At 37.6% G+C, this 21,612-nt stretch overlaps 1 protein-coding gene across 1 annotated transcript; it reads left to right on the forward strand.

Moving 5' to 3' along the window:
- The first annotated feature begins 4,461 nt into the window (after positions 1 to 4,461).
- cpa6 (carboxypeptidase A6) lies at positions 4,462 to 20,568 on the forward strand. Its single transcript, XM_008396339.2, has 11 exons — positions 4,462 to 4,874; positions 10,156 to 10,231; positions 14,027 to 14,151; positions 15,202 to 15,316; positions 15,711 to 15,812; positions 15,903 to 16,007; positions 18,454 to 18,564; positions 19,204 to 19,294; positions 19,547 to 19,749; positions 19,921 to 20,005; positions 20,091 to 20,568. Exons 1-11 carry the CDS (start codon positions 4,759 to 4,761, stop codon positions 20,303 to 20,305), a joined length of 1,344 nt encoding a protein of 447 aa, XP_008394561.1. The 5' UTR covers positions 4,462 to 4,758; the 3' UTR covers positions 20,306 to 20,568.
- Positions 20,569 to 21,612: the final 1,044 nt, after the last annotated feature.

Raw genomic sequence — 21,612 nt, forward strand, 5'->3', positions numbered from 1 at the left:
TACTGTGGTTAGTGTTCACTAATGCATGACCGAGTGGTGCGCAACCGGTCAAGATAAGTGGCGTAATAGAGCCCTGTTATGTTGCAAACACCAACTTATTTGTCTGCAAATATAAAAGGTCTTTAGATTTTCTGGGTCAAAGTTATGTGCTATTTATTCAATTATTTTTGTTCTACTCAGGAAGATCACAAAGATCCCGGCAGCAGAAAACGTACAGTCCTGACCAGTGGAAATGTAAACCATGAAACTTGTAGTTTTAAAATAAAAGACCTATTCAAGTACAATCAAAAGAAAAACTAAAAAGAATACTGCCCTGTTGCTATCAGCTGAACAAAGGGGTTATGTAACGTGAAATAAAAACAAAACAACCACATACTTGCAGCGTCCTGACATTTGTCTGCAAGACTTTTAATGACAGTGTCAGCTTTTCATAGTTTCTTATGGTTTTAAATCACCGTCTTGAAGCAATTTGGTCATTTCTAACATTCCTCTGATGTTTTAAACCTATCAAATTTTAAGGTTAATCAAATCTCTTATGCAGTTTTTGATGTTAGCTCAGTCTAGCCCATTTTAAGTAGGATATAAAGCAGAAAAGAGAGAATAGTTGCTTTTGATTTTGCTTTTTCTCGTCAAACTAAAACATTGTAGATCATCAGAAAAAAATGTATAATTTGACAAAGATAAAGTTAGCAGAATTGTATTTTTAAAAAGAATAAATGATTGCTCAGATCAAACTATCCAAACCAAACTGGCCATCTGATGTCAACATTTGTTTGATAATCTGAAACATTTAAAAGTAACAAAAAAGCAAAAAGAGGAGAAATCTGTAAGGGAACAAATACTTATTCACAGCAGCACATTCAAGTTTCCCTGGACGTCAAGACCTCCATGATGTTCCATCTCCTCTCTTGTGAGCATTTGATCAAAGATGTGCACTTATAACTCTGCTCAGGGTCAGTTTCAATCTGTCATGTCTTGTGGAGTCCCCATGTTTTAACTAGAGCCCCGCCCCACCAGACGCCTCTACAACCTGGTCGTCTGACTGCAAGTATATCAAAGAGGCTTTTCACAGTCCTCAGGGCACATTCAGGAGAGAAAATTGTGATTTACCAGCCCTGGGTGCCATTCAGAGACTTGTGAATTGGATTTAGATTTTATTCTGAACACACACACACACACACACACACACACACACACMCACACACACACACACACACAAAGATTCACATCACCACAGACCACAACCCAAAACCCACAGCGACACCACATACCCAGAAATGCAGTTCTGCATATTAATTACACCATGAAACAAACTCCAAGCAGCGTAATATGTAACATCACCATACCAAGCTATTTAAATAAACGCCCAACTTTTACATTACAGTTTTTTGTTTTTACTTGCCTCATAAGCCCTTTGAACATCATATGCATAGAAGGGAGAGGTTTTTATGAATACGCTTCTGTGTGCAGCTGCTACTTAGATCCACATAATTCTGCAGAAGTTTGTTAGTTCTGTAAAGAGATTCCTTTAGGAAAACACTGCTTCTTAACCATAGAAAATTCAGCTTTAACTTGTAAAAAAAAGAAGAAATAATTAGCAAATAAAGAGGACAAATGCTTTTATACAACTTTAGAACCAATATGACATTAATTCACTGAAAAAAAATATTCGTTTTTTTAGCCTTTATTTAGTATTTTTTTTTAATCAGATTAAGTAAAAACATCTCTTTTTTGGCCTCCATGTTGCTAAGAAGCTTGTTAATAATGTTCGGAAAGACCTTATGCTTCAGTTTCAGGCATTAGGTGCACCATTATGAAATACTTTTTCCACCCCACAGATTCTGTTTAGACTTTTAATGTTAACAGCACAGGGTTAGGTAAACAGGGCCCAAAGCATTCTGAATATACGAGAAGAAACATGTATGTAATCAAAACTCCATAACCCTGAACAGAGTTAAATGGAGCAGAGTTATTTTTAGTCTTTTATACTGGGAGACACAGACTGTGAATCATGACAGCATAAGCAAAAACATTTGCAGTGATGAGATTTATGCTCACAATACTAATACAAATAAAAAGAAACAGTCCTAAGACTGAGCCCTGAGGAACACCATTTAGGAAAAATTCACATGTCTTCCTATGTGAAGAATGGAAATTAAAACGTCATGGATTTAAAATTAAATCAAAAATCCATCTAAATCAACTACTTTTAAAAGCAGAAGTATGTGACTTTTATACGTTATTACTGGGCATTGTTAAAAAGAATACATTTTCTTAAACACACGTCATGTGGGGTGCAGACAGGAGAACGGGACGGTCATCTGAACCCTGATTTAATGAATGAATTCCAAAACACTTCCAAATACTGGAAACCAGAACATGAGACAAGGAGCGACAGCGACATGGGGTAAACAGATCAACGGAGCAAATGAAAGGAACCAGTGGCGAGTAATGACGTAGGGAGTGGCGATGACAAAGAAACTAATTAGGGAAACTCGCTACAGCTGGGAAGGGAGCGAGTGACGCTCGATAAGGTAAATGACTAGCAGCTGGGGAAGGTGAGTAGATGGCAAGGTGACTAAGGCAAAAGTAAAGATGAAGCTAGAAGAAAGAGAACCTACAGAAACAGCAGAAATAAGTACCAAATCTATCAAAATACATCCACCACTGAAAAAGAACAACTAAACTAACAGAAGGAACAAACTAGAATGAGAAGATAATACGAAGTGCAAAACAATTCCAAAACAAAAAAGTATAGAACAAACTGGAAGAACATATTCTATAAAGGCTTTTGCGAGAAATCATAAGGTCAATGATTTTAATTAACCTATTATTATATCTTCTGATTTTAAAGGAGTATAAAGATCATTTCTATCCAAATGTTGCAATTTTCAATAGGTCATGTTAAATATGCCAGTTGTGAAAAACCGTAACACAGGAAGGAGGCAGGACTGTCGAGGTGGATACTTAATGATAAAACAGCTGAGGATGCAGTAAAGAGAAAACCCTGAAGGAGAAAAAAGTGAGAGATGAGGCTGGTAACAAGAGATCTGACAGTGTACTTAGGAGAGATCAGACGGTGTAAATGTTTGCTGGATTATTATTAATCAGCAAACATACGATTGAGTTTACCAACTGGAAGCAGGAGCAGGAGGCAGCTGATGGAGGCTGCCTTAAGGAAGTGACTGGATATAAACAAAAACGGAAACACTGGAAACAGGGAAACGAAGCTAAACATCACAAGGAACAAAAGTGCACAGAAACGTAATTCACAACACAGTATAAAAATGAAGCATAGAACTGTCTGAAGAAAATTCTGTTTCTCAACAAGAATCACAAGTGTCTCTCCTTTATTACGCCACATGTCTCTTACAAGGAAAGTTATGCTGGAAGCTGGAAGTGCATTTGGGGTCTCATTTTGTATACCAAATGGTGAAAAACAGGTGGAAAACTATTGACACTGGAGAGAAGCATGTGAAAAATGTGCAGTCACAAAAGGCGAGGCCTGCGGTTGACTTAGACATTTAATCACAGGGTTGGATGATAAGTGAGGATCAAACGGAGGCAAGGATAGCCTTGAATAAAAGGAGGCGACATTAACAGCTCCACAGAGGAATTCATGGTGGACCTGTGCCAACACACGGACGGCACTGGTGGTTGGTTGTGAAACTTCAAACATTCAGAAGCTCAACGCACACTTCACATCTAAATAAAGAGACAAATGGCTAGGCTTTGAACCCATTGTTTAATACTATAATACTATTTTTTTATGTCATAGAATGGTTATTTATGAAAGACAACCACAAAAACAAAATTTGACAGTATTTAAATAAACAGGCAACCCTAATTTGGCATGGCTGCATTAATTCTTCAAATATAACGACACGAAAAGGTCGGATCTTCGACAAATTTCTTCTTGTGCAAAAACACCATTTTCTCCTTGTTTAGTTTCTGGGTTTGACAAAAAGGTCCTGAAATATCTGTTAAATAAGCAGAATTGCACAGGAAGGCAATGACAGAAGTAACAATAAGAGTTGCAACAATATATATACATATATATTTTTTTACCACAGCTATAATGATTAACATAATATTTTTTTAATCAATGAAAGTTTACAGAAACGTTTTAGCTGAAAAAGTAAAAAAAAAAAAGTCATTTTCAAACTTTTCACATACATACATAAATCTAACATGAAACCTTTTTTTTTGTAATAAGCAACCAAAATGACGCTATAGCTGTTTCTTTATTTGGGTTTGGAAACAAATCTTGACAGATTGGGAAACAAAGACTGGTTGGTGTTAAAGTAAAAGCTACATCTCACAAAGTATGTGCAAAAGAAAGCAATTATATATATTTTTTCTTTACCAAACATATGAATCAACAACAGCATGGAAATTTGCTCACACGCGCGCGCATGCGCGCACGTACACACCTACACATACACACACACACACACACACACACATGTCCTCAGTCATTTTTCGACTGTTCCTGTGGACCACGTGACTCGGGTCCTCCTTGTTTTAAAAAGAACCGCTACCTCCGCTGTAGATCTCCCTCCACAGCTTCAGTGGAGGTGGTATTTTCATACAACCATCTGAGCGACTCTGTGCGCAGAACTACCCGAGAGTGCAACCCGACACTTCTGCAGCCAGCCTGCTGACGGCGAGGACTGAACCTGGGAGTCCTGGAAGCGTCTCTTTGCGACCGACCTGCATCCTGCAAACTGTCCCCGGTCTCTGACCTGCTCCCCTGGGATGGATCTGGAGCATAAAAGGGCGTTTGGCGCCTCGGTTTTACTGACCTGTGTGATAATCTGCGGTAATGTGCCACATCCCGTCGGCGCGTATCAGTACAACAACCGCTACGCAGGGTGAGTGAATTAAAGAGCACACTCTTAACACACACAACACTCATTGCTTTTAGTAGTGTTCCCATCCTTAAAAAGATAGATAAAAAGGCGAAAACTAGCTCAGAAATAACCAAATGTAAGCTTTTTTTTTTTTTTTTTTTTTTTTTTTTTTTTAAAAAGCTGACTAGAGAACAGAAAAAATCTTTGTGGTTTTCACTATTTACAGAATTAACATTCTCCGCTAACACTTTAACATCATTTCCCTGTCTGATGTCCTGGGTCAGCCCAAAGTTAAATTTCCCCAAAGCAGAATTTGATCTTAATTGAAATTTAGACATTTTTTAATTAGAGCCTTATTAAGTAGAGCCTTATTTTTAATTAGAACCTTATTGCTGTGGGGTCAATGATCAAGTTGTGAAGACCTTTACAATGTGGTTAGGTTATAAAACAATAGCCCAAACCTTGAACTTCTGCTGTTCAGTCCATCATTCCAACATGAAAAGAGTATGGTATCCATAACTAAGGTTGGACAACTTGTTTATAAAACTATTAGTCAGGCATTCCTCAGAACACATGTATGGAAGAGTGAGGAACCTTCATGTATAGAGGACACAGCAAGCATGTAGAAAAAGGGGGTCTGGCGACAACTTTGGTGTACATTCAAAACTCTTTGTGTGGTAGAAGATCAACTCTGAACATCAACACTGGAAACTTGATGTTGGCAGCATCATGTTGTGGGAAGACCTTTCCTGGAAGCTGGTCAGAGTTAATGGGAAGACGGATGGAGAACATCCGTCTCCATCCGTCTTAGCAGGTTGTAAAAGACTCTAGAATGGAGCAAAGGTTCACATTCCAACAGGACAGCAACCCACGTCATACAGTTAGAACTACAACATGGAATGGTTTAGATGAAAACACAATTCACTCGTCAGGATGAAATCTATTTGATCATTCGTGTCTAATCTATGTTCAGAAATGCTCCTCATAGTCTGACTGAGCTTGAGCTGTTATTCAAAGAAGGATGGTAAGAAATGTAGCATCTAGGTCTGGTAGGGACTTGCAGCTACATTTGCAGTTTTGTTTTGTTTTTATTCTGCACACAGGAGGGCTTACTTCAAATGCACCCCACACTTTGTGGTTTTAATGTGTAAAACAAAAATAATAACTGAAATCCATACTACTTCTTCCTGTCACTTTACAGTTATGTGCTTCTTTGTGCTGGTCTCTCACAATAAAATACACTGAAGTTTGTGTTCTGATGTCACAAAATAGGAACAAGTTCAAGGTATATCAGTTCTTTTGCAAGACACAGTAAGGCATTTTCCTACCAGCCACCACAGCAAATTCTTATGCGCTATGTTACCAGTGAGACAAAAATAAATTCCTTTAACTGACTGACGGTAATCCCTGCAGATTTTGGCAAGTGACTTACTCATTTGCTCTTACAGTCCTGTCCAGTGTACCAAGTTTTAGTGCAGACTCAGTGAGGTTGTGATGAAGGAGAAAAGTGTTCCCGGTTCTTCTTCCAACCGTATATGTTGTAATTACTGATCACTTGTTGATGTTGAGATTTATCTGGAAACAGTTACTGAGTCCATAAAATGCGTCCCACCAGCACAGAAATTTAAAGGGGAAGTATGATGCACTTTCCAGGCACACAGTGCCATTTTAGTGGCCTTTATTTGATAGTTAGTTGACAGGAAAGTGGGTAATGAGAGACAGGGAAGACATGCAGCAAAGGTCGCCAGGCATTGAACCTGGGACATCTGCGTCAAGGACTGAGACCTCCATATGTGGGCTGTGCTTAACCCCTGCGCCACCACAACACAGCCCACAATGCCGTTTTATGGTAACTATGTTCCCTTCAGTTGTTATTAAAAGATGATGTATATATTGAGTATAGATTAAAAGAAATTTGACTTTGCAATTTGATGCTTCTGCTGCTGCAATACCATGCTCTCTTCCTGACATTCTGCCTTCAGCATTTCATCCTAACAACACTGTGCCGTTTACCACCGTTCTTGCAAGCACTTGACTGAGAAGTAGTTTGTATAAGCTCAGCAGATGCGCTGTTCCACCAGATGTTTGCTAATCACTGCTGCCACTAGTCTAGAGGAGCTGACTTGGAGAGGCGTGGGGGGAGAGGGGCTCCTGTGAGGTAGGAGCTCGGCATGGAGACTGCAGGAAAGGTCATTTTAGGCGCCCCCCTCAAATGCCTGCGACCAGATTTAAGGACTCCTCAAACATGCATGAAAGAATCAAAGCAACGTCTGAGGCACGTCTGTGATGAGGTAATGACATTATAACGTTTAAAAAAGTTGATTTTACGTAATACTCCCTTTTTAAGTGCTTAAAAATGAACTGCATGTAAAATCTTAGAGAAATTAGAATTTCATATAAATACATTTGAACAAATGTACCATTTTAAACAGTTTTAAGTTTTCTACCTGAAAAATAAATGAGAAAGTCAGCTCACTCTCAACACGCAACAATGAACCAGGTTGTCAGACATGTACTGTGTGAAAATCCTGTTCCTCATGGGGCGGCTCCTGCTGGCCTGGGGGCTCCTAATCAGTAACTTGGTCCACTGTGCCTCAGGCCGGCTCTGCTGATTGCAGTAGGGTAAGAAGCAGTAGGGAAGGGGGGGTGCTTGTTTTCTCACAATTTATAAAGCTACATGCAGGAACACTATGTTTGACATCATTTGTTCTTGTAATTGCAAAAAAACAACAAAAAAAACATTTTGTTCTGAATTTATCAGAGAGGCAAACTAACCCACACATACTAAGGCAACACAATGTTGTCCTGGGATGTGAAATTTCTGAAGATAAGTGATCTTCAGCTGCAGGGGCGGGAGTAATCTCTGAAAACATATAGAAAGTGGGGCAGGAGATATTTACGGTCTGTTTCAGAGGAGCCTTTGATGTGTTTTAACAGGGGGAGAAGCAGAGCATCAGAGCTTAAAAACTCCCACATTTTCTCTCCCAGACGCTACATATTTTGTCTTTACATTCATGTCTGTGTAAAAGCGTGCAAAACAGGGTGTTCTGCCTCAAAATAAAGTCATAAAATTAGTTATTAGAAAGCATCTGAAAAAATTGCAAACGCAGAGATCCGAAAACAGAGAGTTTATACTGACGCATAAACGACACAGAGGCACACCTATTTGGTTTAAAGACGAGATTGTGTGAAAGACAAGTTGCTGTCATGCCAGGCAGCCTTCTGCAGAGAGAATCGACGGACTGACAACTTAAAGGCAGCTTTATCTGAGAAAAGCTCATCCCTTTTAGGCGATGGTTAAAGACAGACGCAGTAACAGAAACAGACATATCACAAAATATGGAAGAAAGCGTGACTTAAGAGGAAATCTAATGATTTCAGACCTCAAAGTAGCACAACATTTCTGTGCCTTGCAAAAGTGCTTTTTACACTTTATAATACTAAAACTGTAAAATGTTTTCTACATCACAGACCTGGTGTCAATAACTATCATAATCGTAGGAGAAATTAGCCCTTGCTACTACATAAAATGTATCTAGACCCACTTAACCTTCACTATAAATGTCATGGATACCTACAGTATAAAATATCTTTATTTCATAGTTTGCGGTGTTTTCTATGTGGATTTTGTGTGTGCATTGGTGTGACCTTTTTGGACCGAAATGGACCGCTGTTCAGGCTGTACCCTGCCTGTCAGATGCTATCTGGAGATAGGCAACTATTTTGTCTTTAAAGTTAAAATCTGAGAAGTGCGGCATGCATTTGAGACAACACTACGTACAACAGCCGTTTGCTCTTGTACAGAGCGTACTGGAACGTTCTGTACAAGCGTACAGAACGTTTAACCTTCACAGAGCTTCACAGAGCTACAAGCTTTTGCGTACAAGAGCAAACGCTACAAGCCTTTGCATATCTTTCGACTGAAATTTGAGATGGCTCTACTTTGTAAAATAGCTGAAGCTCAATCAGATTGAACAAAGTGCACATCAGCGCTCATTTTCAAGTCTCTGTTGGATTTATTTCTAAATTTTGTCTTGGCCATGGTGATTAAAAAGCAGCATTGGCATTTAAAAAATAAATTGAGATTTATGGTTACAATGTTTCTTTTTTTTTTTTTCTTTCAAAAAAGTTGATCTGCATGTTTTCTGTCAGTGCTGCTCCTTTACAAATAGGTTATTTCTCCAGTCAGTGAAAGGAGTAGGTCACTTCTGTGGGACACCTGGCTCTTTTGTCCCTCGGACCTCATGAATGGACTGTTCCCATTTTTGTTTAATGGGGCCCAGCTTCCTGTGTGGCGGTCTGTAAAAAAAAAAAAAAAAAAAGTTGTTTGAAAGAAGCTCAACATGTCAGAAGAATGGTGGGAAAATACGGAAATGAGTTATTACAAGCATGTTTAGGCCTATGGCTGCTGTTTTGTCATAGCAACCCATATCAGATTCATTATGCTGAATAGTATGTGACAAGAAACGTCGTTGAACTTCTCCTCTTAGAGTTCTTGTCATCTGGTAAGTTATGCAATTTTTTTTAAAAAAACAACAAAAACTGGAAATTACAACATGTTTCTATTTATCAGATAGTGTATTAAAAAAAAATCTATATTGATGTGTTTTAATGTAACTATAAAGATAGATAGGTGTATATATGTACATGTGAGTACATGTTTGTGTATATATGCATAAATGTGTGCATTTTTAGTTAAATTTATTTTGGATTTTTTTGGGCTCATTCTGTGTCATGTCTTTGAGGGATTGTGTGATATACGTGTGTGAAGGGTGAGGTGTTTGAACATTACACCGTCTTAAAAAATATGGCATTTGATGAAAATTAAGGGAGTTACTTATTTTTATTATTTAGCCCCATTTAAATAAAAGTGAAAGTTTTTGCTGTTGGTGTTTGGCGTAAAATAACGACACAATTGCGTTTTAAACAGGAAAGTCTGGATGCAGCTGCTGCTACTGTATCTGCTGGCTGCAGGCGTCACCTTTATAGACTGGTAACATAATCTTATAATGAAGTCTGAAACATGTTATTTAGTTCTGCCCTGTTGTGAGATACCGAAAGAAAGGAAAACCCCGATTTCACTGTTATGACAAGTGTCAACAAGTGTCACCTTCAGCTGCCACAAAAGCTCGTTTCATGACTTGACTCTGTAGCCCAGGTGTTTTTACTACATGCACTCTGTGAATATGTGTTGAAGTGGGTAAAAATGCTGTAAAAACACCTTCTGGAGCGTTTTTTTTTTTTTTTTTTTTTTTTTTGTAGCTGTAACCTGAACCTTATAGGGCTTGTGTTGTTTCCACAGCGACCAAGTCTTCAGGATTACCCTGACTAACGACACAGAGGTACAAGCCCTCAAGAAAATCCTGGGACTGATTAAGGTTGGCATTGTTTAATGGATTTCCCTAAAACTTTAAACATCTCTTTGTATTCCCAGTATCATACTATATTGATACACTCTCAGCAGGATGTCATAGTCATCATTTAAATAAGAAGCTTTGACCGATATAAGGGAGTGGGTTTTTTCCCCCATTTTTGGGGGGGTGTGGATTGTTCAGATGTTTAAACTCTGTGAACATGTGTTTCAAAGACACTGAAATTAAGCAGTAACCCACAGAGGAGACAAAGGCCTCTCCTCTCAAACTCATTTGGAAGTAATTATCCATTAGGATCAGGAGCAACCAAGACCCTCTTCCCACAAGGCTCCAGTTTGCTCATGCTTTAGCATAAAAGGTCGTTTTGAAAACGGACAGAGATACTTATTCTGCACAAAAACTATGGATTTGATTGATGATTCAAATAATGATTTACAGATGTCTTTTTCAGACATGCTTTTTATTGTTGGCAATGTAAAAAATAAGACTTTTTATACCAGCAGAAAGTATTTACAGTAGTGGTGCACCGATTGCAGTTTTTTGGCTGTTCGCCGATTACCAATCATTTAAAAAGCCTAACTTACCTATACCTGATACAATTTTATTTCTCTGAAATGTTGCTGAATTAGCAACAGTGGGGTAATTGTTAGCTGAAAATGTGCAGACGTGACCTGGTCGGCCGGTTTTTCAGTCAATCATCTCTCACGGGAGAAAAGAAAAGCACAGTGGTTGATTTTTAGACCTTTGCCGAGGTTGATGGATAAGATCTGTTTCACATGTAAAAATCGGCCGATCACCGATCTCCCAAAATTAAGGAAATCGGCACCGATAAATCGGTGCACCCCTAATTTACAGCAATAATTACTAAAACAAACAAACTAGTGATTAAGTAATTTAATTTAGTAATAAATAATAAAGAAATTAAAAAATAGTCTTCATTTGTACTTTGCATTTGACGTAACGTCTTCCCGGTTTTACAGTTTAGCAGACCAATTAATTTAACACAATGAAGACAGTCATCACCAAGTGAAAACAAATATGATGCAACATGTGAGGGACAGGATTTTGGTCTCAATGTTTTCAGAACAACTTTTAATATGGCCGTTTAAACTTTGTTTATCCCCCATGAGTGATGAAGCACTGCAGGACAAAACAAGGACAAAACGGACTCAGTGAGTGCTTCTAATAGCCACTGGTCAGAACTGAGCTATTGTGTTTGGAAGCGATGCAAGCGCGGCGCTGGCAGAGGGTGCAGCAGGAACAACACCAGCAGCAGCAGCTACTGTTTGGACAGCTGTGTACGTGTGTTCTCAGTAGCTTACACACACTGCAGTGCCTCCAGTGTGTTTCTAAGTTGTGAGCTTCAGGCTGCACGTCAGGTCAGAGCCTCAACACCACAGAATGCATGTGTCCGGGTTCGTTCTGTTTCTATTTATTAATGACAGAAACTTAAGTGACACAATCTTGAATATGAGAAATCACTTGGTTGAGTGTTTATTCTAAGCGGCTTTACTGAAGCGGTCTCAGATATGAACAAAATGCTGTGTCTACAAAGCAGAATCCTTTATTTAGACAAGGGTTTTATACAAGTCTGAGAACCGGGGGTTGGGGGGGGCACATTTGGGAAAAATTTTGTATTACTTGCATAAAACTGCAGATCAAAATATAATCACCTGTTTTTATCTGAAGTAAATACAAACATACAAATGTAAACATTTTATGGAACACTTATTAAATTTGCATAACATTATTTTCTGTGGCAGGACAAACAGACTGTTTCTGTACTTTTGCTACACATCAGTTGACTTTCAGTACCCACATTAGTGATCACTTTAACCAAAAATGTAATTATAGTCATTGACTTTTTAACCCTTAAAAAAAAAACTATAATAAACATATTTTTTTGGACTAGTTAACAGTGCTCACCATGCATGGAGGAACTGAAGTACCCAGAAAAAAACCCAGGCACATTCTGGTGGAACATGCAAACTGCAGACAGAAGGGCCTGAGCTGGAATAGACTCAGAGCTTTTTTGCTAAGAGGAAATGGAGCTAACAGCTATTCACCCACCATGCAGACTGTCTAACAATATGTTACTATTAATACAAGAGCCATTTCTGTTTAATTTCCTCTTTAGCTGACATTTCTGCCATCTGTACCATCTGCCCTCAGCTCTTGTTCCCCAATTTATGCACAACAATAAATATATGTATGTACGTTTTTTCATATATATTTTTATATAGAATCGACTTTTACCTCAATTAAGCTTTGAGTTAAAAACATGGGAAAGCTGAAGGGAAAAGAAAAAGACCTGTTTTAGACAAAATATATTAAATGCTGCTTTCTTTTCAGACTGTTCATACACATCTGCTATTTGACCACTAAGGATGTGTATTTTTGTCTGAGTTTACAAAAACAGACACATCAGGGCTTTTTTTTCCCAGTGTGATCGCATTTGGTCGTCTTATTTTAAATTGCATTCCAGACAGTGAGACAGCGTCACATCTTTGCCCTCCTGAGAAACTCATCAGTCTTTATTGAGCTGTAACTTTGCTCTACTTGCTCTGCCTGTTCTGCCACCACATGAAACAGAATAGTACTAATTCAATTATTCATAGCTGGCCGAAGGGACTTAAAGAAATTGAACATTAAAAATCTAATAAACAAAAACAAAAAAATTTTTTAGGGTTCATACATGAAGCCATAAACTGTTAACTTAATCAAGGAGTTTTAATTTGCCCTTTTGGCATACCATACATGTTTTTCTTTTTTTTTGCTATTAAATGAGTGAGCCTAAAACATTTGAAGGTTTATTATGAGAAATGGCATAAAAAGCGGCACAATATAAATGTAGTTTATACTCCGGGGCACCAAACGTTCTAGCTGACAGGTTTCAGTCCCATCAGTTAAAATAATCATTTATGCATTCTGTAAACTTTTTAAAAGTTGACAAATTAACAAGCATCTCTCCAGAAAATGAGAGCCAGCTGAGGATGATCGCACATATACTCTGCAACACCCTGCAGTTCGCATGATTCTTGTCTATCATTTGTAAATTACTGCCTGCCTGTTTGGTTGAAGATCCTCTCTTGGACACTTTTGCTATTTCTATTAAAATTGATTTGATTCTTTCATGTAGAATTCTAACAAAATACATTTGAGTTTGAGAGGAGTATGAGGGATTGTTGTTGCAGGACATCGTAGCTGTTATAGTCAGATGAAAAACCCTGGAATTTCTATCGACCAGTAAAAGCTGGATATGTGCAGCTCTAATTGTGTCAAATGGACAATAAAAAAAAAGCCTAAATAGCGTTGTGAATGTTTGCTCCAAGATTGATGGAGTTTTAGCTGAGTTATTTGACAACTCTTTGGAAGAAACAGGTGAATATAAAGCAAAGAAAATTACCACATCCACATCATGTAGTGCTCAAGTTCACTACTAATCACTACTCTAAGTCCTTTATTTGTCCTTCTGTCAGGCTATGATGATAGTAATGAAACAATACTGAAAGGTTTTTGTTGTATGTGTTTATCTTTTGTGATACTCGAATTGGGTTTTTGTTCAATTAGTTAGGAGCTCTAGTTAAAGGATGCGTGGTAGAGAAGGCTGTGTGGACCGGCAAGCTGCAAGTGAATTCAATATTGGGATTAACATTGTCTGAATCTGAGTGTTTTTGTTTTTGAAGAGTTTTACACAAACATCTTCCATCTTCCAGAGTCAACATGTTTCCTCTTTAAAGTGAAAGTATGAAAAGATGCCCTGGATTACTGACTGATTTATTACCTAATTTCATGCTTCAGGTGGACTTCTGGCAACCCATCAGTGCTTCTCTGATCCATAGCAATTCCACAGTGGATGTTCACGTGAAGCGAAATGACATACAACATCTGCATGCTCGGCTAAAGCTGGAAAGGATCAAGTTTCGGTAAGCCGACTACGTGCATGGTTTTAGCTTCGCAAGAGTTCCTAAAACCGGATGCTGTCTTATTTTATAATGAGAAAAACAAAATTAAAGTTGTATACAGCCTGAAAGACACACATTTGTTGACTTTCTAAGGTTATTGGAGTTACCCGGTTTTCCTGCGGACATGAAATATTGTTCTCATATGCAGTGTTGGCCATGGCCTTCATTCAAAATGCTTAACATGGACTCAAACTTCTCTCCCTGGTCACTTCACAAAGCAACTCCTTCATCTCTGTTTGCCATCCCTCGTGAAAATTAACGCCACAGTGACGAAACTCTATGAAAACATCAGCAACTAAAAAAAAAAAAAAGGCTTTCATTGTCATCTGCGTCCCTGGGGAGAGATTTCAGCTCCGAGCTAGAGACCAGCTCTGTGTGTTGGAAATCTTTCGCAGCAATTTTTGATGATGCGATTGATGTTTTATGGAGTAAATGTTTCATGCCCAAATGAACGTGATGACAAAAGGTCGCATGATCTGTTTCGGTTTCATGGGAGGTGAAGAAAAAAACTTCAAACATGTGACAGATGTTGATAATTATAGTATAACTTTTAATTGTGCTGTCAGACACATTGACTTATGATGTGTAATTAGTGTTATGATAGAGCCAACACAAAGACCTATCTAATCCACCACTTCGTTTCAACACCGTCATATCCCAGTAAATAGGGAACTATAAGGAGGTATTATATTAATGTAATACCGTTGCATTAGTCAGAGCTTTATAACAATTACCCAGACTTAAATCTAGTGTGCAAAGCAGTTGCCTCAGCAAAAAAATCACAGACTTTGGCTGAATGGTCTCCTCAGAATACAGTCGGCCCTGTGATAAAGCAGACCCGTAAAAGCAGCAGAACTCTACTGGAGATGAAAACTAAACATTATGAAAGAAAGAGACTAAGATAAATAATTTTAAAATATTATTTTTATCGATATGTCAAGAAATAAACAAAATCAAGGAACTCAAAAATGGTGGGAAAAATGTTTCTCTCCCTATTTCCACTTCCCACAGGATGCTCATCTTCGATCTACAGAAAGAAATTGAAAAGCAGACAGGATACCCCTCCTCCCGCAAGCGGAGGTCAGAGTCTCAGTATGACTACGAGGTTTACCACTCGCTGGAGGAGGTGGGTGTCGTCCCACCTGTCACAGTCACAGTCCTGTGCTGAAGCACCGTTCACATAACAAGCATCTTTATTAAGGCATTCTGCTGCTTCAAATTCCTCCCCTTCTCATGCAGCTCTATGTCTCCTGATTTATTGTCACATAAACACTCCACCACAGTTTACAGCTTCCACCATTATCATTACTTATGCAGGTATGTCATCCATCTGACTGGGGAAAAAAAAAAATCATAAGACGGAGGAGATACCTTTTAAATCCTGAGATGTTTATCCACACATTCTTAGTGATAATTACATTTACAAACCCACCACAGTGTACCTGCAGAAACACATTAAAGGAACAGCACAACTTAAAACGTCTCTGCATTTTTATGCAATTCACAAATCATAATTGCAGATTCAGAACTGGATGTTTGAAATGAACAGAAGTCATCCTGAGCTGGTTACCATGTTGTCTCTGGGGAAGTCATATGAGGGGAGACAGCTTTATGTGCTTCAGGTAGGAGAAAACAAAAATGAAATAGAAATGACAGAGGAAATGTGCATTGAAACACTACTGTGTCCTGACTAGGATGTTTTGTCCTGTCAGCTAGGAAAGAGAAACCTTCCGCCAAAGAAATCCGTGTGGATCGACTGCGGCATTCACGCCAGGGAGTGGATTGGACCTGCTTTCTGCCAGTGGTTTGTCAAAGAGGTGCTTCTGTTGAGCTGTCTGCAGATTTGATCTCTAATGCGATGTTTAAGCCTTTCTTCCTTACACATATTATCAAGCAATCTGGGTTAAAGGTTCTTTACCAAGACAATAGCCGTTCCTCTGTCTTGCTTGGCTTTCCTAATGTTAAGATGTATTTTACAGCTGTGATATTGATCCAAACATTCACACAAGTTGTATTCCCCACTTTTACATGAATGTTTCATGTTCCTTTGCCACCCTAAAACTGTTTTCTCGAAACTCAATTACCGTCAACCCTCAGTCTCATTGTAGTGTTTGATGTCTGTAAGCAAGCTGTGTCCAATGGCGACACCCAGGTCGCTCATCGTGCTTTTCCTCAGTAGCTAATTGTGAAAGGCAAAAAAAAAAACCCACCAGCCATGTATAAATCTATGGCTGTGATTTATACAAAAAAATATATAACTGATGAATCTTCACTTATGTAAAGTTGCCACCAGCTACATGCAAATGAGTTGATGGAATGGGTCTGACATAAAAAAACAGCTATCAGAGGAGATGGTAAACCTGATAAAAGAGCATTACAAAAATCTAATTTTGGAGAGACAAGTTATGAATTTATTATTTGTATTTATTAAAGTTTAATTAAAAAGACAAATACAAATGGAACTTTAAGGAAGCATCGTCCTTCCTTAAAGCTTCGCCCCAAAGGTTTGGAGTAATACCAAAAGTACTGCATCCTAGGAGTTCTTTTATGGGTTAAATCTCCACCTGTGTTGTGTGCTTTTACTCTGGTAAATGCTGTGGAAATTGAGGGTGGTTAATTATGCTTTGGATTGCCTGAGAAGATCCCTAAAGTGGAAATGGGCTTTTAGTCTCAGTTATTCTCTCTGAAATGAAAGCCAGAGCAGAACCAGACACTGCAAGAATCCTTATTTTCTCCCTTTTTTTATATACCATTTGTACCCCAGATGAATGGGATTAGAAACACAGTAAGAGCCAGAAGTAAAAGGATACACTGTAGAGTTTATATAAGTTTAGAGTCCTGATTTAAAGAGTTTGTTCAGCTTGATATCAAAAGGACTTTCAGACATGGCTTAAGTTACAAGGCAGGGGTGGAAAGAGTTCAGTTTGTGTTTTATTTTTCCTGACCCTACTGAAGAAATATTAAATAGTTTATTTTTGTATTGCTTGAACCAATTGATTAATTAAATTGTATAAAGCCTTAAACATTTATTATTTGCCAAATGACTCAGAGTAGCTGAGCGATCTCATTATTGTGTGGATGAATGCGAGGAGTCCTACTGCATATAGTAAGTGAGTAAAATATATTTGTAAAACATCTTTCACAGATAAAAATCAAAAAGTGCTTGACAAGAGTATACACATTAAAACATGATTAAAATAAACATAAATAAAAGACAGAGTAAACTAAAAGACACAAATAAATAAAAACATAGGTACCTCTCTTTCTCTAACATATTGAATGTGATTTTTGTATTAATTACTTTGTGTTGGACTGTTACATAATATGATATTAAAGTACATTGAAATTTATGGTTTTTAATGTAACAATTTTTAATGAGTGTGAAGAAGACACGCATGCAGTTGGTAGGACATGATTCCTTCTGGAGCGAATCGCAAAATGTGAAAATGCAAAGTTAACTGAAACACGCCAGGCAGAGTTAGAAACTAAATCAACAGACCAGAATATAAGAAACTCTAAACTAAAAGATAGTGACCTAAGGAAAAGGATTACAGGATGGTGATGGGAAAGTTAACTGCATAAGAAAATTAGCAACAAAAAAATAAATAGAAAATGGAAACTAAGAAAAGTTGTGGGACTTCTAAAACACGACTTAGATCAAATGACATCAATGCAAGCTATGAAAAGATGTAGTAACGTCGGTACACCACTGGAGGTCAGTGTAGCATCTTTTTTAAACTCTTACTACCTCAACGTTGGCTAGAAACCGGCCAATGTTTCTGACTGCAGCTTCTGAATCACAAGTGCCTCTCCACAGTGGGTCTCTTTCTACCAGGAATGACAGACAAAAATCTGTGTTTTTTCTGTTGTTAAAGCAATTTCTACATATTATAATACTTACAACAAAATGGCAATATAATGCATGAAAAAATGTGGTTCAATGTGCAAATGTGGTTCACCATAAAGCAAAAAGTAATTTATCAAATCATTAAGCTCCCTGTTTAAAGTGATGTTGGCTTTCTTTGAAATGTTATTTAGAAGAAACAAGGATCTAAAGACTATTATCCCAGTGCTTTGATCACCTAACTCCAGTCCTGATTTTTAATCAAGGTAAAAATAGGACAAATATATTTAGATTTGAAGATACATATGGTTACACATTGCAAAGGGAAACAAAACAAAAAAACAGAATAAGAAAAGCTTGGTTTGTTATTTAACTCACTGATCAGTATAGTTATTTTTTATTTGTTTGCATAATTTCAGGCACTGAGCTCATACAAGTATGATTCTGTGATGACACAACTACTCAACCATCTTGATTTCTTCATCATGCCCGTCTTCAATGTGGATGGGTATCGCTTCAGCTGGAACACGGTACAATATGTTTCACAATTGGCTATCTGAGTTTTTAAAGGAGAACTAGAACTAGTATCTCTGACCTGTCCTCTTATTCATCCTAAACTTCATGTTAGAGGGGAGTTGCTTCACTTCGCTATCACCATGTTTTTTTCAGGATGGGGAGTTGCAATAAGAGAATAAAATGCAATCTGATTTTTTTTATAAGAGTTTTGTTTTTTTCAATTAATTTTGATAATCTACTTTCTTTTGTTTGTTTTTTAGTTGGATAGGTATAGTTTTATTTTTTTGTATGTAACATGCCCTGATGTTACTTTTGTTGTGGTCTTTTCCCCTTACTTTTTCAGTTTGGGTCTTTTCATACCTGAAAAAATTTTCAAAATATTACCAAAAGAAATAAACTCATATGTTTAAATACCTACAAAATGTTCCTGGAAAAAAATTATCCAATTCTTTTATACCTTTTATATACAATATAAATTAAAAATCTGAATGTCTCAGATTTCAATAAGAAACAAACATATTAAATAAACAGAGAAAAAAATATACATAAGAATTGACTTTTAATGATTGCAGAAACACTTAAGAACTGTCTGTGCTCCTATGCTGGTTATAAATATAACTAAGCTCTAAAATTGTGTTAATTAATTTCTATAGGATCGGTTCTGGAGGAAGACACGTTCCAAAAATCACAAGTTCCACTGCAGGGGTGTGGATGCCAACAGAAACTGGAAGGTGAAATGGGGCAGTGAGTTACTTTCTCAAGTCTAAGTAAAATAAGTTGTATCCAACACTCATGACAGCATGCGCAGCCTGCAAATAACTAAGGTAACATGCATGTTGCTGTTGTAATTTTACATGGTTTATGTGAACATTTTGTATCTGTTGGGTGCAGATGAGGTTATTTGTTGTTTTTTGGTTGCTGTTGTTTTGCCTTTTAGTTTATGTATAATCTATGCTAAATGAGCCAAAGTAAAATATTTTTATCTTCTTTTTGAAGATGTAGGCGCTTCCTCCCATCCGTGTGATGACACCTACTGTGGCCCTTTCCCTGAATCTGAACCCGAAGTCAAAGCAGTTGCCAAGTTTCTACGGAAGCACAAGAAACACATGAAGGCGTACATATCCATCCACGCCTACGCGCAGATGCTCCTTTATCCGTACTCCTACAAATATGAACCAATCCCCAACTTTAACTGTGTGGTAAGGAGTCCACCATAATTCAAGGTGCTCAAGCATCACTTCATTTGATTTGGATCTTATGCAGGATCAATTTGCATTCAGCCATCCTGAGTCAATATTCTGCCAAATGACACGACTGTTTCTTTCAGCAGAAAAATCCACACTTCATAAAAGGTTGTTTTTTCCCCCCAGGAATCAGCAGCTCAGAGTGCGGTGACGGCACTATATTCTGCATACGGAGTAAGGTACAGATACGGACCTGCCGCCACAACACTATGTGAGTTTTCTGTTTTTCATAATTAGCTTAGAGTTTTCCAAGAGAAATCTCAGAAATGTCAGATTTTTTTTTCACTTATTTTCAGATGTTAGCTCTGGCAGCTCTATTGACTGGGCCTACAGGAATGGGATTCCCTATGCTTTTGCTTTTGAGCTAAGGGATACGGGTCATTTTGGTTTCCTCCTGCCCGAATCACTCATCAAACCCACCTGCACTGAGACCTTGAAAGCTGTGAAAGCCATTGCATTGGGTCTGCTGAAGAAGTGCAACACAGACAAGAACAGATTTTCATATATATGAACAATGTTTTTGTAGAATTTTCTACCACAGGTTATTGGAGATCACAAAGACATTATACAACTTAGTGTCACTGATTTGTTTTTATTATTTTTGCATTTAGGAAATTACTGTGGTGGCCTTAGAGTGCCTGCATATAAAGTTATTTTTCCCAGTAAAATGGTAGGGATGTGAGCACTTGACGAGCTATGGTGGCACTTTAAGAATAAAATAAAAAGCAATCTTTTATATTAAAAAAAATTTAAACAACTTGTTTGAAAATGTTATTCATGTGTGTGATTGTTTGTTTACACATATTAGAGGAGTAAAAAAAAATGAAAATAAAACGTGTATTTGTATAAAAATGGAAATACATAGTCAAGTCAGCAGATGTTACTTTTCTGCTAAAGATTAGCTTTGCATATACAGTGTATTACGGTAAAACGACAAAATGGGTGCCGCTGCAAGCAAAAACAAATAAAGAGTGGAAATCCCTCCAGCAATCATCGATACAAAGAACTAAAGAGCACAGAGGCCAGAACCATGCTAATGAATGAACCAGCATTGCATTCAAGAACAAAAACAGGCAGGAGCACAACCACTGAGTCTGAACATTATTTATCTTCTGCAAGCTAGAGTGATGTAAAAAATAGACTGTTTGGGGTAAAAAAAAAAAAAAGCTTTGTGTCAGCACTTTTCAACACTGAGAAAATAAGTTAATTAGCTCCTCATCTTGAATGACGACAAACAGAATTTTATCACTGATCCCCTTGCATGTAACATACAGTTTTATAATCATCCAACAACTGGGTTTTTTCCAGCAGTCACCTTATTGTGGTGGATTCAGGTAGAACAGGGAGCTGCCCACATTTTTCAAACAAAGACAATAAAACCTTCAAGTCTGCTCTGACAAACTAATTAATCAACTTTGCCTATAGGGATAATCCAGAGCAAGAATTAGTCTTTCATGCTGAGACTTAGCTTTGCCTTTTAAGTGTCTGCTGAATTTTGAAGGTTTCTATCATAGTTAACATGTTTAGCCTTTATTTTAGCAGCCCAACTTTTTCTCAGATTTCTGCTTCACTTCAGCTTTTTCAGTAAATTTGAAGCTGCTCTTTTGGGTTCAGATTACAGAACAAACTTTTATTCTTTACGAATACTTTATGCTTGCTCAGTTTCTAATAAGAGAATTGTGTACTTTTGTTTACGATCATCTCTATGGCAACATCTGAGCCTGCAACTTGGCTCATTATTTTGGAGCTGAAATTTATGTTTTGTTAAAAGGTACGTACCACAGATTTGTTCTGATTTTGCTTTGCAGTCAAAGTGAC

This window comes from Poecilia reticulata, linkage group LG20 (genome assembly GCF_000633615.1).
Source record: "Poecilia reticulata strain Guanapo linkage group LG20, Guppy_female_1.0+MT, whole genome shotgun sequence".
Lineage (NCBI taxonomy): Eukaryota > Metazoa > Chordata > Actinopteri > Cyprinodontiformes > Poeciliidae > Poecilia > Poecilia reticulata.

Coding starts and splice junctions, on each gene's coding strand:
- cpa6 (XM_008396339.2), top strand. CDS start 4,759: ATGGATCTGGAGCATAAAAGGGCGTTTGGCGCCTCGGTTTTACTGACC. Junction 14,152..15,201: donor CTGGAAAGGATCAAGTTTCG/GTAAGCCGACTA, acceptor CACTTCCCACAG/GATGCTCATCTTCGATCTAC. Junction 19,295..19,546: donor CTGGAAGGTGAAATGGGGCA/GTGAGTTACTTT, acceptor TTCTTTTTGAAG/ATGTAGGCGCTTCCTCCCAT.